General features: G+C 43.6%; 1 protein-coding gene across 1 annotated transcript; it reads left to right on the top strand.

Moving 5' to 3' along the window:
• Window positions 1-55: 55 nt before the first annotated feature.
• buc (bucky ball) lies at window positions 56-2606 on the top strand (the record flags this gene model as incomplete). Its single annotated transcript, XM_084188414.1, has 5 exons — window positions 56-212; window positions 317-2008; window positions 2137-2247; window positions 2382-2483; window positions 2575-2606. The coding sequence occupies 5 exons, from the start codon at window positions 56-58 to the stop codon at window positions 2604-2606; spliced, it is 2094 nt and encodes a 697-aa protein (XP_084044540.1).
• Between the last annotated feature and the right edge of the window lie 14544 nt (window positions 2607-17150).

Genomic DNA, 17150 nt, shown 5'->3' with positions numbered 1-17150 from the left:
CTGGTTTTGATCAACTGAAACATCTCAACTGATTTATTTTCTCTTTGTTTCAGATATGAATAACCCTTCACACTCAATGGGAGTTGGGCAACCGCACCATCCAACTAATCACACAAGACCATTTTTCTATGTTCAACCACCAACTCAACCTTATTATAATATGTATCAATGGAATATCAATCCATATGGCCAGTATGGTCTTCCCCCATCAGGTACAATGGCACAAATTTTTCTAAAATCTTTAAAATATCAAATCATTTGTTTATTTAAAATGATAATTCTTATACAACTTATAATATTGTCTTTGAATTTCCAGTTATTCCTTATGGACGTCCATATATGGCTCCATATCCATATACCGGTATGCAGTATCCGGGATATGTGGTTCCACAGGCTCCGATGCAGCCTGTTGATTACAGTAGGGTGTTTAACCCCCACATCTCCTCTGCGACCTACGACGTCCAGTTCCGCCACCACTACCAGCAACAGGCCTGCGTTCGGCGAGAGACCGCTTGTTCTGAGGTTCAAACCGATCCGAGCGATGCGGTCCACAAGCTGATCGACAGCCTGGACAGGCTCAGAACCAGTGAGAAGCCACCTGAAGACAGTGAGCTAAACCCTAACTCTGACCTAGGGTCCCTAACCTCTGAGACAACCATCTCTTCCTGTGGGATGACCATATCTTCCTCTGGGAATGTGGAAGACTTCTGTGGGCAGGGTAGGGAACTGGAGTCGAGACCTCTGACACAAAGACAACCCCAGCAGGGTAAGGGGAGGCAGAGGGACTCTCCTCTGGCCAGCAGCGTATTCAGTGACTCTACTATTACAGCGGCGGTCTATGATGCAGAGTCCAGCCACAGCTGCCTGGAGGAGCTGGCCAAGCAGGATTGCTGGTCCCTGGGCTCTGGGGTGCTGCCCATTGACAGCTCTTCTGTCCATGAGGAGGAGAGTCTGGAGGAGTCTAGGCAGCAATACCACTCTGAGAAGCTCTGCCTGAATACTGAAGAACCTGGGATAGAGGGACAGTCCAGAGAACATCCTGATCCTCCAGAGGATGTAAAACATGACTCTGGGGCCTTGACACAGAGCCTTGAACTGAATGGGGCTTCACATGACCACCACTCACTTGACTGTCTGGCTCCAGAACAAGATTGTGACAAGGTTCTGATTCCATCCCACTTGGCCTCTGAGCTGAAGGACCCTATAGAAAGTCTAGCCTCCAAGGCAGAGGACTTGCCTTACAGAATCCTCAGGCTGCCCTGTGATCAGGTAACAGGCATGCTGCTGGACGATCCACTGTGGTATGTTGACTCTGCTGCATCCAGTCTGGTGCCTCCACCACAAAGCAATCTGTCCACGCTTGGGAGTGCCTACTACTATAGCTACTACCCACAAGTGGCCCAGGAGCGCCAGAGTGTCCTCAGCCCATCCATAGACGAGCTCTCCTCCAGAGACGAGCTCTTCTCCACTGATGTCGAAGACGTTGACCTGATCTCTGGTGGTCACGTGTACATGGGAGGCGGCAAGCTAGCCGAGGCAGCCTGCGACACACCTGATCTCTCTGGTAAGGAAAACGTACCAACTCAATCCAACCCAGTAGAGGAAAGTTTTGCAGCTTGTTCTAAGACCTGTCTCAGCTGTGGCCTGAGCCTGGCGGAAGAGTCGAGGCCAGGCAAATCAGAAGGGCCATGCCATTATGTGGAGCGGGAGGAAACGGAGGAAGATGACTACAATGAGGAGGGAGGGGAGCTGTTGAGCGCCTGTCAGGTGCCTGTGAAGAAACCACATCACCCTAACAGAGTGCCTCAGCCCTCTGCTCGCCAGTTTCCTAACAGTAAACCAAAGAGGGGCTGCTGTGAGGACCACCATGAAGTAATCTGTCATGAAGAGCAGGAACACGGTTACCTCTGGAGTTTTGACTGCTGTGAGGACCACAAAGCTACTGTCAAAGCTGACAAGCATAAAGGGAAAGGAGGACCAAGAAATGCCCCATGTAGGCCTTATAATGGTAAGATTCTTTCAATTTCTTGACATAGTCTGAAAATGTCCCTTTCTAAATAGTGTTTTACTTTTAATCCTCCGATGTCATTCATTACAAATGTTAGTTTGCGATTGTGAAATTGTCATGTTTCACAGAGAAACCTTGGAGAGAGGGCACTGTGGGATCAGACCAAGATAGTTGGGGGAGTTCTGGTGCCAAATATAAGCCAAAGTCTTGGAGACCGTACAATGGGTCACAAGAACAAAGTGAGTTTCCTTTTCAAACTTCTGAGTTACCCATCGCATTGATCAGTTCTCTACTTTTCACTAGTCATTCACTGTTTGACCTGGCCATTATTGGCGTCCCATCCCGTGCTTCCCTCCCTCTCTGTATCCTTCAGTGAGACCCCCACGCAGAAGGCCGTTTGTTCAGCAGAGGCCCAGAAGGACTGACTATGACGATTACGAAGAATCAGAGTTCTCTCGCTGCCAGAGGGGCAGAGGTAAGGGTTGTTGCAGTATTATAGATGCTGCTACTTTTTTGTCACATTTCAAAATTATCACACATTAACCTTTTTTTCAATTTTTTTTCAGGGACCACAAAGAGAAGAGGCACAAGATATTAGCCTATTTAAGAATTGCACCGCCCTAATATATTTCTTCTAAATGTATTACCTAATATATAAATTCACTTGCACTATGAAATGCACACAAAACACATTGTAATAAATTAATAGACACTCGTAATGTTTGTATAAGTGTTAAAAAAATTATCTAAGGCAGCAGTTCAACAACTTGCTGCACAGTAGATGCCTGCATTTCCAGTGCTCGATGATGGTAGCCATGTTGGACGCTGTGTGTTCATCCTAATCACAGCCTGGGCTGCAGCCTCACTGGACTGTACTGTGACGCTAACCCCATGTTGACCTGCAGACCAGACTGGACCTGGGAGGTGTAGGTTCAGTCTACTCTGCAGCTTTTAAACTATTTTCAGTGTCAAAGTGTCGCTCACTGAGGATGAAGCTCCGGTAATAAGATGTATCAAGCAGTGGAAATGCAGTGGCATGGAGAGGAGATGTAAAAAAGTATTGGTTGGCTCTAAGAGCTTGTCTAAATGTGTCTGGTTTTATTATTGTGCAGATATTTTAAACATCGCAGTGTAATGTTGACAAACTGACATCTACTTGTCTGCACAGTGTTGTTGTGTCATTAAAATCCTTGCATTGCACTTTAAAAACCTGTTTTTTTTTTTATTACATTAAGAGCAACATTCATCAACATGAAGAATAGTTTGATGCCTCAGTTTCATAAAAGCTGTGGTTAGTGCTCTACAAATTGGATCAGTAATAGACATTTGTTAGGCCCAAAATGTCATTCTTGATGGATAGCCTTGCATTATAGACTTCATGGAAGAGCAGAACACTTCACATCTGTACTACTTGAACAGCCTTTATCATTGGCATGTCTATGACTTGTTCAAGGTCATCTAGAAGCCAGCACAGATTTGTGATCGCCACAGGAGTTCTTTATTCTGACCTTCAATTCTGACTATTTTAGGGGTGACATGTTGGATGACTACCACTAACCTCACACCTCCTGAAGTTTCACCTTGATCATTGGATAATGGAGACAGTAGACCCAACTATACTGAACAAAAATATAAATGCAACGTAGTGTTGGTCTGTTACATGAGCTGAAATAAAAGATCCCAGACATTTTTCATGTGCACAAAAAGCTCCTTTGCCAAGATAATCCATCCACCTGACAGGTGTGGCATATAAAGAACCTGATTAAACGGCATGATCATTGCACAGGTGCACCTTGTGCTGGGGACAAAACCCCACTAAAATATGCAGTTCTGTCACATAACACAATGCCAAAGATGTTTTGAGGGAGTGTCCTCCAGAGCTGTTGCCAGAGAATTGAATGTTAATTTGTTGAACATAAGCCTCCAACGTGGTTTTCGAGAATTTGGTAGTATGTCCAAGAGGCCTCACTTCCGCAGATCACGTCTAACCATGCCAGCCCAGGACCTCCAGATCCGACTTCTTTACCTGCGGGATCGTCTGAGACCAGCCACCCGGGCAGCTGAATAAACTACCAAATAATTTCTGCGCAAACTGCCAGAAACCGTCTCAGGGAAGCTCAACTGTGTCCTCGTCATCCTTATCAGGTTCTTGACCTGACTGGAGTTTGGCGTCGTGACCGACTTCATTGGGCAAATGCTCATCTACGATGGCCACTGGCACGCTGGAGAAGTGTGCTCTTAATGGTGGAATCCCGGTTTCAACTGTACCGGGCAGATGGCAGACAGCGTGTATGGCGTTGTGTGGGTGAGTGGTTTGCTGATGTCAATGTTGTGAACAGAGTGCCCCATGGTGGCAGTGGGGTTATGGTACACTCTAAAAATTAGGGGTTCAACAAGGGTTCTTCTAAGATCTTCAAAGTTCTTTGAAGAACCTTAGGATTCTTGGCACTGAAAATTGCACACAAAAGGTTCTTCCAAGAACCCAATAGGAGGTGGGGTTCATCGAGGAACCTCCTTAGTTGGTGGGGGTTCTTGCAGGAACCTAACTGCCCAACTGAAACATTTGGATTTGAATTTGAAAGGACAGCAGGTGTAGGCACTTAACTGAAAAATGTAAAGATCTCCTCGATTTAATGTAAGGTTTGTCCCTTATATGATCTAAATGTATATTGTTTTCTGATGACACTATCCATCTTTTCATATTTGTGCAAATCTTTCTAAAACAGAAAATGGACAATTCAATGGATAACAATCAACAAAGAGGTAAGAATATGTACTGTAAGCTATAAGAATATGTTGAAGGCTAACTGTATTGGGTGCAGATTACTGAACTGCTCACTTTGTGTCTGTAGGTATACAGACGAGGAGGCATACAAAGGTATGTCAATTGGTATTGGTATGTTATGCAGATCAGATGTACCATCCTCCTCCCTTACCTCTTCAATTAATATCACATAGGCCTCTACATTATGGACAAGGTGTGTGTATGAAAACCATTATTAAAACAGTTTCTTTCATTCACATTTACCATAAAAACCAAGGTATGAATACTGTTGTGTGCATGTTTTGTTAATCGTCTGTATAACTACAATTTTTGGGATTCAGAGACTTCACCCTCCCTACACCTCTGATGAATATAACAGGAAACCTGTTCGATCACCATGCACTGCAAAATCATTCTGGCTATGGATATGGAGAACATCAACACATTAACATCAACATGCCAGAGGATATACTCATTGGACTTGGGACTCTGCTTGGAGCTTTTCCTCATATTTTGATTTTTTTATTCTGCTTTGCCACTAAAATCATAATAAAGACTGACAACTAAAATATTGTGTTATTGTTAAGTGTATTATTATTAATAATACTAATAATAATAATAATAATAGGGGGGGGGGGTAGTTCAAAAAATTTACCCCAAAAGGTTATTCAAAAGGTTATTTGAGGATCCATTAAAAGGGGTTATTTGAAGAAACCTTTTAAAGAGTTATTCGAAGAATTTATAGGGGTTCCCCCACGGTTTCAATTTGAAGAACCCCTAAAGGATCCTCCAGGAACCTTTACTTTTTAGAGTGTATGGGCAGGCATAAGGTATGGACAACAAACACAATTGCATTTTATCGATGGCAATTTGAATGCACAGAGATACAGTGACGAGATCCTGAGGCCCATTGTCGTGCCATGCATCCGCCGTCATCACCTCATATTTCAGCATGATAATGCACGGCCCCATGTCACAAGGATCTGTACACAATTCTTCTAAACAGCTTCTACCCCCAAGCCATAAGACTCCTGAACATCTAATCAAATGGCTACCCAGACTATTTGCATTGCTCCCCCGCCCTTTTTACGCTGCTGCTATCTATGCATAGTCACTTTAATAACTCTACCTACATGTGCATATTACCTCAATTACCTCGACTAACCGGTGCCCCCGCACATTGACTCGGTACCGGTACCCCCTGTATATAGCCTCGCTATTTTTATTTTACTGCTGCACTTTAATTATTTGTTACTTTAAAAAACATTGTTGTTAAGGGCTTGTAAGTAAGCATTTCACTGTAAGGTTTACACATGTTGTATTTGGCGCATGTGACAAATACAATTTGATTTGATTTGATTTGACAATTCCTGGAAGCTGAAAATGTCCCAGTTCTTCCATGGCCTGCATACTCACCAGACGTCACCCATTGAGCATGTCTGGGATACTCTGCATCGATGTGTACTACAGCGTGTTCCAGTTCCCGTCAATATCCAGCAACTTTGCACAACCATTGAAGAGAAGTGGGACAACATTCCACAGACCACAATCAACAGCCTGATCAACTTTATGTGAAGGAGATGTGTCGCTCTGCATGAGGCAAATAATGGTCACACCAGATACTGACTGGTTTTCTGATCCACGCCCCTACCTTTTTCTTTAAAGGTATCTATGACCAACAGATGCATATCTGTATTCCCAGTCATGTGGAACCCATAAATTAGGCCCAAATGAATTTATTTCAATTGACTGATTTCCTTATATGAACTGTAACTCAGTACAATCTTTGAAATTGTTGCATGTTGCGTTTATATTTTTGTTCAGTGTATTTTGTAAAGCAAATGAAAGTTGGGTTTAAAAACTACAGTATAAAAATCTGGCTTATTATTGAATGACTCAGCTTTAATCAAATGTTTTAGCACACGAGCAAGAACTGTTCAAATACATGACACAATTTAGTTTGGATGGGCGCACTGTGAGGGCAATACTTCAGGTATCGGATAGCTGTGTAAGATGTAGATTAATAAGCAATGTGTGAAATAGGGTTTGATTTTAGACTGGGCACTCCTTTAAAACATGTGAGCTTGTTTTGTCACAATGCACAAAAAATGACTGAATCAGCATGGAAGTAAAGCTGACAGAGTCATATGCACACTCGACCCCACTGAAACATCCCAGCTTGCAAAACAAGTGCACCTTTTGTAGTGTGATCTCTAGGGTTGCAAAGGGAGGGTATACTGGAAACTTTCTAAGTTTACCAGTAAACTACCAAATGTACACTACCGTTCAAAAGTTTGGGGTCACTTAGAAATGTCCTTGTTTTCGAAATAAAAGCAAATGTTTTGTCCATTAAAAGAACATAAAATTGATCAGAAATACAGTGTAGACATTGTTAATGTTGTAAATGGCTATTGTAGCTGAAAACGGCTGATTTTTTATGGAATATCTACATAGGCGTACAGAGGCCCATTATCAGCAACCATCAGTCCTGTGTTCCAATGGCACATTGTGTTTGCTAATCCAAGTTTATCATTTTAAAAGGCTAATTGATCATTAGAAAACCCTTATTATGTTAGGACAGCTGAAAACTGTTGTGCTGATTAAAGAAGCAATACAACTGGCCTTCTTGAGACTAGTTGAGTATCTGGAGCATCAGCAATTGTGGGTTCGATTACAGGCTCAAAATGTCCAGAAACAAAGAACTTTCTTCTGAAACTCGTCAGTCTATTCTTGTTCTGAGAAATTAAGGCTATTCCATGCGAGAAATTGCCAAGAAACTGAAGGTCTCGTACAATGCTGTGTACTACTCCCTTCACAGAACAGCGCAAACTGGCTCTAACCAGAATAGAAAGAGGAGTGGAAAGCCCCGGTGCACAACTGAGCAAGAGGATAAATACATTAGAGTGTCTAGTTTGAGAAACCGACACCTCACAGGTCCTTAACTGGCAGCTTCATTAAATAGTACGTGCAAAACACCAGTCTCAATGTCAACAGTGAAGAGGCGACTCCGGGATGCTGACCTTCTAGGCAGAGTAGCAAAGAAAAAGCCATATCTCAGACTGGCCAATAAAAAGGAAAGATTAAGATAGGCATTCTGAGAAATGGCTTTTTCTTTGCTACTCTGCCTAGAAGGTCAGCATCCCGGAGTCGCCTCTTCACTGTTGACCTTGAGACTGGTGTTTCAGCATGAATTGTTTTTACACACTTCTATTTATTTTACTATGTCAATATGTGTTCGTTGTAAATGTTTTGGCCCCAAACTGGTGGGAGTTGTGGGAAAAAGTCAATAATTAGAAGAGTTGCATAGTTAATTGAAAATAATGCCATTGTTGATTATATGCTTGTTTCATTAATTAGGCTATTTTCTCTTGAACCATATGATATAATCCCCCTCAAACTCAACTCTGGACCTCGAAGCCAGTTCCACTGCATTTTTTCATTGCTCCCCTCTTATCAGGGACTGATTTAGACCTGGGACACCAGGTGGATGCAATTAACTATCAGGTAGAACAGAAAACCAGCAGGCTCCGGACCTCGTAGGGTAAGAGTGGAATACCCCTGGTAACCACTAGAAACTCAAGGACAATATGGACACAGATATAAAAATATATATACATTTTGTAAAAAGTTATTCAAGTATAAATTACATTTTAGTAGATGCTCTTATGCAGAGTGACTTACAGTTAGTGAGTGCATACATTTTTCATACTGGACCCCCGTGGGAATCGAACCCACAACCCTGGCGTTGCAAGCGCCATGCTCTACCAACTGAGCTACAGGAGGCTACCTGTTAATTACCTAAATTACAGAATATCCCAGTAACTTTGGTAAATTACCGGTAGCTTTGGTAAGACAATCCAAATAAGGAACTGTTTTTCAAACTGAAACCACACCTCTCGTAATCATCTACTTAATGCCAGGTGTGTCTAGCTTCCACTTTCAATCAGTGTGTTGTTAGGCAATGCAAGTTGATCTATTGTTTTGGTGGTGATCAGGTAATTTCTTACATTTGTCTGCTCTGTATTGGAGTTATTTTCTTATTCAGGGTAATTGGAGTTAATAGGTGTAGTGTCACCATTTGTAAGATGCACTTATTATTATTCAATGGTATTAATTAATAACCTGAATTCACTCAATCACATTGTCAGACTTGTCATTGATTCAATCTATTTCCTTATAGTTACCATCTCTTTCTTTGCCTAGTTTAGTTATGGCAGCAAAGCCGTTTGAAAATGGGCCGCATGGTCAACATGCGGTAGCAAGGCCCCTTGGGCCACGCCAGCCAGTTCCTCAGCCCAACCCTGATACACGGCACCCAGTGCATGGACCCCAAGGACCAGGGCCCCATCTGACCGAACATCCGCCCCATCGTGTGCACCAGCCTCGACCCTACTTCTACGTGCAGCCTATGCAGCCCCCTCCTCCTCCCCTCTACCACTACCAGTGGCCAATGCCCTACAACCCATACTCTGGCTTTCCAGGGATGGGTAGGCTTTAATCCTTTTTCATACTCCGTAGTATAAATGCTATGAAATATTCAGTCTGGGAGTATAAAGTAATATTTATGATAAGTAAACAAAATGTTTGTTCTGATTAATCTACCACATTGTACAAACTCAAATGTACACCTCCATAATTTGAGGAACCCCATGTTTTTCAGCTGTCTATTTTTATTTAAACAATTGATTCAATACAATCCAATGATACTCATCCCTTCTAATTCTGTCTTTAGGTTACGGTATGCCGGGTATGGTTATGCCACCGTTCCCTCCCCACCCATACATGGAGGCTCCGGGTTATTTTCTTCCACATGCCCAGCTGCACCCTGCGGAGTACAGACGATACCAGTTCCCTCCTGCTGCCATGGTCTACCAGAACCACAACAATAGGTCGAGAACGTTTTACCAGAACACCACACCCAGAGAGACTGTCAACTCCGAAGTACAGACTGAACCACCACCTGAAGCGGAGAAAGACTGTGCCCCCTCGGCTGCCCCTCTGGCTGGGTCAGACTCTGGAAGAGGCACCGACTCTACCAACTCCACCACCCCATCCTCGCCAAGCTCCAATGCAGAGAAACAGAGATGCCCAGAGGAAGAACCTAATTCCCCCATTGCCTCCAAAACTGGATTCCAGGGGATGGTGAGGGGCCAGGGTACTGGCACAGACCCACCTGCAGGAACGAAGACCATCCACTCACGTAGGACCTCCATAGAGGAACTGGGGAAGCCCGTCCATGGTGGAGGCCACCTAGTGCATCATGTGTGGTCAGTCTGCTCTGCCGATGGCATGGTCCCGATGTGTAGCTCCTCTGACCAGGAGGATGAGGTTATCATGGCTGAGAGGCGTGTGTCCTCCTCCTTCCCAGATGTGTTGATGGGTGGAGGGTCGCCATCTTCCAAAATGGAGGGGGCACCCAAATGTGGTCAGACTCTCACCCAAGAAATGACACATGAGAATACCACAGAGGGCTACAACGTGGTCATGACAGGAAGCTGTGAAGGCTTTCCGAACTTAGAGAATGGTCACTACAAAATACTGAAGCTACCTTTTATCTTTCATGACTTGATGACTGAGTCAAAGGTGAATGAGTCTGTGCGGTCAATGGAGTCAATGGCACCATATGTCCCTTCTACAGAGTGGCTGATACAGAATGAACTGATGGAGCCAGAAGATGTGGCACAGGAGTCGTCTGAGAAAGTGTCAGATGATCAAAGCCAGATGTCATTTCATTATAGGCAGGTACCGGAAAAGTTGAATGAGTCAGTATGGTCAGTGCAGTCTTTGGCCCCGTATATCCCCTCCAAAGAATTGCTGATAGAGAAAAAATCTGATCCTGCTAACGTCAGTCAAGGCCTCCGAGCCAGTCAGGTCATGGCTATAACAGAGAGGAGGAGAAGTCGGAGGTTTTCGCTGACTTTAGAAAACTTGAAAGAGGCTGAGAAAATGTCTGACGAGAATGCTACTCCATGCCAGGAGTCATTCCATTATAGCCAAATACAGAGAAAGGCTAATGAGTCTGTTTGGTCAGTGCAGTCTTTGGCGCCGTATGTCCCCTCCAGAGAGTGGCTAATACAAAATGAGGTTCTGGATCCTGAAGAGGAGACTGAGAAAGAATCTGATGTGAATGTCAGTCAAGGCCTCACAGCCACCCAGGTGTTGGCTATAACCGAGAGGAGGAGAAGTCAAAGGTTGTCCCTGTCATCGGTAGACTCTCTTCCCCCTTATGTTCCCTCTTCCTGTTGGCTGGCCGACATGGGAAATGTGTACTACTATAGCAAGCTCCCGCTAGGATCTGAAGAGAATAAGCACGTTATCCGCACGCCAATGGATAAATTCACCCCATCAAAGGGGCCAAACATGAACTCCGAATCTCTGCCCAGCAGCAAAAGGGAGAGCAAACTTCGACGCAACCTACACATGGAGCCTGTGGAAATAGCCAATGTGGATGGTTCACCTATTCTGCTCTCAAGCAAAAGTGCAATGATCCCAAGTCTTGAAGGATCATTGAATAGCACTCAAGGGTCACTGAAACCCAAGGCTCAATGTAGCCCAAATCTGAAGGCTCAGGAAATTACAGAGCACAGGGCCCAGAGCCCTCCCTGCTCTCCAGATGACCCTGAAACATATGCCTCCAAATGTATGGCAGGAGACAAAGAGTCTGTTTACAGTTGTCCAGGTCCCTGCAACCAGGAAATGGAGACTGAAGAGAAGGAGCCTGCTGTACCCAGTCGACAGGGCTGTGAGCAGCTGATCACAGATGTTAGGATGCTAACGGCTCCTTCCTCAAACAGACACTTCAAGGTGTGTGGTCTGAAGTGTTCAAAGCTACAGGAGAGGAACTGCTCCTGTCAGGAGCCAAAGCTAAACGTAGGGAGTTTCAGGAAGAGCCCCACAGGCAGACTGAATGAGGGAAATGTGGCCCCTGATCTCCTCAAGCCTCAGGAGCAGCAGTGTCACATTTCACAGAATCAGAAACGACAGATTGGTAAGAGGGCAAAGCCTGCTTTTTGAAAATGTCTGAACTTTGTCTGAATTACTGTAGGATTTTGATGTATTCTCAGTGGTGGGAAAAAGTACCCAATTGTCATACTTGAGTAAAAGTAAAGATACCTTACTAGAAAATGACTCAAGTGAAAGTCACCCAGTAAAATACTACTTGAGTAAAAGTATTTGGTTTTAAATATACTTAAGTATCAAAATTAAGTGTAAATAATTTCTTATATTATGCAAACCAGACAGCACAATTTTATTGTTTTTATTATTATTTGCAGTTAGCCAGGGGAACACTACAACACGCAGACATCATTTACAAATGACGCATTTGTGTTTAATGAGTCCACCAGATCAAAGGCACTAGGGATTATCAGGGATGTTCTCTTGATAAGTGTATGAATTGGACCATTTGCCTGTCCTGCTAAGCATTAAAAATGTAACTAGTACTTTTGGATGTCAGGGAAAATTAATGGAGTAAAAAGTAAAAGTTGTCAAATGTAAATAGTAAAGTACAGAAAAAAAACGACAAGTAGTACTTCAAAGTATTTTTACTTAAGTACTTTACACCACTGTGTATTCTTGCACATTTGAAACAATGCTGGAAAATGACACTAATGTACATTTTACCTTTCTCCTGCAGATTCCAGGAGAGCAAACAAGGCCAGGCCTAGTCATGAATCTGGTGAAAATGGATATGGCCCAAACAATAACTCAAAGAAACGGAGACCATGGCAAAATGGACCACCGGGTATGTTCGACATATCATTATTTTCCACTGTGTTGGTGTTTTCAATGCTGAATACATGATGGTGTTATTGGTTTCGTCTACAGATAGAACACAGGCACAGACTAACCCATCAAACTCCTTTGGACAGCGGAACACCCAGAGGAATGGCTACCAAGAACCCTGTAATGGGTATTATGGCAGATCTGGAAAAACAAGAGGCAAGTAGAACTATTTAACCACCTTCATGAATATTCCAAGATGAAGACTTATGCTGGAGATCGAATATCACTTTTGAAAAGACAAAGCAGATCCTATATAGAAGATATTAAAATGGTTAATTGATAATGAAAATTGTCAACAACTTTGAAATAATGCTATTTTTCTCTACAGGAGCAAATGGAAAAAACCCAAGGTACTGACTGACCAGACTGTCACCAAGTGACTAAGACATTTTAATAACCCTATTTTTAGGCCTACCTCAAACAAAATAAAACTTTTTTAAAAATAACTGCTTGTATTTTGGTCTTTTGAAGTGGAGGCATTTTAAATGAAAAGTTGAAAATGTGGATGGAAATGGGGCTTATAAGTGCGGTAGTTTGCTAATGATGACAGCTGAATTCTATACACACACCACTTAAAAAGCAAGAATGATTTACTATCAATTGCGAAAGGTACAGCAGATTCATTGTCTAGTAGTCCCAAGTGAAGGATGAATTCAGTCTAATCAAAAAAGTACCAATATGCTTTTTGATCGGGCTGTGAGGTAGCCTTATCAACATGTGGTAGGCGCTGCCAACTTCATACCGGACAATTAGTTATTTTACGTTGGCTAGGGTTGAACCATCGGGCGAAAGCGTGGAGGGAGGAGTGCACTGCTCAAGTCTGAGTCTGTGCTGCTCGGACATGTCAACAAGGCAGTATGGTCTAGAAATATGCATCTTTTACATAAAATACATGTTTGAATTTTCAAACTACTTTTTATTTGGAAGGCAGAAAGCGTTTTTATCAAAAGCAATTACTTTTACATGTGAAAACACAGAATCCTAACTATTACACGTGCTTAATTACGTTACTTGTTTTGAGCTGATTTAGCCGTCGGACAGAGCGGAGCACCTAGCTCACGCCCGGGAGTCAGCCCGGTTGCAAATCGAATGCAATCAACTTTCAGCCGGTGGATAACATGCCTACACGGGCGAGATTAATCGAACCCCCTCAATGTTTTGACTGATAGAGGGTGTGTGGGTAACTTGAGAAAAACAAGCAGGCTACAAGAATCTCGCGACAAAAAAAGGAACAGATGTTTCCTTAGGACTGGCTCATACTGGCTTCACAAAGTCCGGTAAAATGGTATGGATGTCGGTTCTTTAGTTGCTGAATGGTAGGCAGTGTGAATTTCAGTTGCTGAATGGTAGTGTGAAATTCCAAACCTTGTTCAGTAGGCTGTCTAACTGCTAAAGTTGGCTCTTGTATTCTTGCCTCAGTTCAAGATAAATCAACACCTCATGGCACAACGCCTCTCCCCTATTTGACCTAGATAGTTTGTATGTATTGATATGTAGGCTACGTGTGCATAAAAAAAAAAAGGTATGTAGTTCTGACCTTGAGCTGTTGTCTATTAATGTTCTGTATTATGTGTGGACCCCAGGAAGAGTACATTTACATTTTTAGCAGACGCTCTTATCCAGAGCGACTTACAGTTAGTGAGTGCATACATTATTATTCAACATTTTTTTTTCCATACTGGCCCCCCGTGGGAATCAAACCCACAACCCTGGCGTTGCAAACACCATGCTCTACTACTCTACTCTACTACTGCCGGCCATTCCCTCCCCTACCCTGGGCCAATGGTGCGCCGCCCCATGGGTCTCCCGGTCACGGCCGGCTACGACAGAGCCTGGATTCGAACCAGGATCTCTAGTGGCACAGACCACTGCGCCACTCGGGAGACATAGCTGCTGAGAGTAGCTGCTGCTTTTGCAACAGCTAATGGGGATCCTTATAAAATACCAAGTTCAAAGCAGATTGACTGCATGCTCGAATGCCAAGGTTCAATACAGGAATTGCACTGCTTTTATCAACGGAAAAAAATACATACCTTTTCATGGCATTCCTTGTTTACATAGCCTTAACTTAACACATGACTTCAACTTGCAACATCATGAATAAGGCTATATGGTACTAGTAATGTGTGCCATCATGTAATATTTTGCTTTCACATTACAGCTCCATCCAGGTGTTTCTGAGCCAGTGTCCACTTTTATATCAAGACCTATCTAGTGGCAAGCATCCTGTGTGAAAAGGCCAAGGACTTTGTCCTAGAAAGCTCTAATTAAAGTAAATTTTATTTTTGCAAAATGTAGCACTTGGGATAGGCTACTGCAGTAACTGTGGTAGGCAGGTTACACAACTATCTCTATTGCTGCTATTTAGAGGGATAATTTGACTATGCTTATGTGTCCTAGAGAAGCTTCTGAACTGGTTTGGTTGGTATGTCAGTACTTGCAAGAACTTAAACACTTCATGGGCTTTTTTTTGTTGACCGGCAAACAGTCTGTAGTCTAACTCACGACTGCTTCTTTAACTCAAATTCAACCTGGACTAAGATTGCTGCAAATCTCTTGTCAAGGCAATGTAATTCAGGAACTTTACCATAGGTTGAGTGATAAAGATCTTGCAGTCAGATCAAATACAGGTTTGAGCATTAGCTAGATTTTTCTTTTTTTGTTTGTCAATGACTAAACAGGCTTCTTGTACTTTATCTTAAATTGCACACAAATTAGACAGGCAGCCCAATTCTTTTTTTTTTCACTAAGTCTTTTGACCAATCGGCTCTGAAGAATATCTGATGTGATCAGTCTAAAGACCAATTAGTGGAAAAATATCAGAATTGGGCTGTCTGTCTAAACAGCCACACACACATTTTAGCTGCATTTAGACAGGCAGCCCAATTCTTATTGTTTTCTACTAATTGGTCTAATTGCATCAGATCTTTTCACATCAGATCTTTTTCAGAGCTGATGTGATTGGTCAAAAGGCTAATTGGTGAAGAAAATATCAGAATTGGGCAGCCTTAATGCTACTGATGTGTTTGTCTGTTTCTGACACCAGTGTTTTGGACAGAGTTCAGTGGGCAGGACATGACCAAGTAGTCTTATTCCTTTTTCAGTAGGAGTGATTTTAATGAGGATTACGGAATCACACACTGACTTGACAAATGTCTTCTCTCTAATAGGGTAGATGGAGCCAGACGTGGATTTAACTAAGTACTATGACACAACTAAAAAAGAGGTGAGACCAAGAGCATGAAACATCTGTCTCCCTCTGGATATGCAATGGTTCCCTAATCTGCATGTTCATACTGAGGGAACAACATTTACATTTACGTCGTTTAGCAGACGCTCTTATCCAGAGCGACTTACAAATTGGTGCATTCACCTTATAGCCAGTGGGATAACCACTTTACAATATGTATTATTTATTTTTATTAAATTTTTTGGGGGTTGGGGTAAGGGGGGGGTAGAAGGATTACTTTATCCTAACCCAGGTATTCCTTAAAGAGGTGGGGTTTCAAGTGTCTCCGGAAGGTGGTGAGTGACTCCGCTGTCCTGGCGTAGTGAGGGAGCTTGTTCCACCATTGGGGTGCCAGAGCAGCGAACAGTTTTGACTGGGCTGAGCGGGAACTGTGCTTCCGCAGAGGTAGAGGGGCCAGCAGGCCAGAGGTGGATGAACGCAATGCCCTTGTTTGGGTGTAGGGACTGATCAGAGCCTGAAGGTACGGAGGTGCCGTTCCCCTCACAGCTCCGTAGGCAAGCACCATGGTCTTGTAGCAGATGCGAGCTTCAACTGGAAGCCAGTGGAGTGTGCGGAGGAGCGGGGTGACGTGAGAGAACTTGGGAAGGTTGAACACCAGACGGGCTGCGGCATTCTGGATGAGTTGTAGGGGTTTAATGGCACAGGCAGGGAGCCCAGCCAACAGCGAGTTGCAGTAATCCAGACGGGAGATGACAAGTGCCTGGATTAGGACCTGTGCCGCTTCCTGTGTAAGGCAGGGTCGTACTCTCCGAATGTTGTAGAGCATGAACCTACAGGATAGGGTCACCGCCTTGATGTTAGCGGAGAACGACAGGGTGTTGTCCAGGGTCACGCCAAACAGACTGTTTGTTTGTGGTTTGACATCTTGTGACTGTCATTGACACAACAGACCAAACTCATGATTATGGAACCTGTTTCACAAAACTCAGTGTTAGAATGTCAGATCTGTCTGAACTACTACAATTTGCGGCGCAGGCCCAAGCTCCTGGACTGCCCCCTGGGGTCTCCGTCTCCCAGCTCCCTGATGACCCGGACACTATGGCTGTCATCTCTGTCCCATCTCCCACAGAATACATACCTGTCTTCATACAGCTGCCTAGTAACACCTGCTACCTGTCTACAGACCACCAAGAGAGCGCTACAGTGCCCGGTGAACATTCAGGTAGGCACCTATGGGCTGGGCAGCCAAAGGGGATGTCTCCGGTGCCTGTGTCTGACGAGGGAAAACCAGGGTTGGGGGAGGAACATGGGGAGAGGGAGGAAGGTTGTTGTAAGAGCTCGTTCACAACCAGGGTGGGCTTAGTGGTTCTTCAGAGTTTTGTCCTACTCTTACTGTACAACAG

This window comes from Coregonus lavaretus (assembly GCF_964263955.1).
Source record: "Coregonus lavaretus genome assembly, chromosome: 23".
NCBI lineage: Eukaryota > Metazoa > Chordata > Actinopteri > Salmoniformes > Salmonidae > Coregonus > Coregonus lavaretus.
This window is presented reverse-complemented; position numbering and strand designations above follow the sequence as displayed.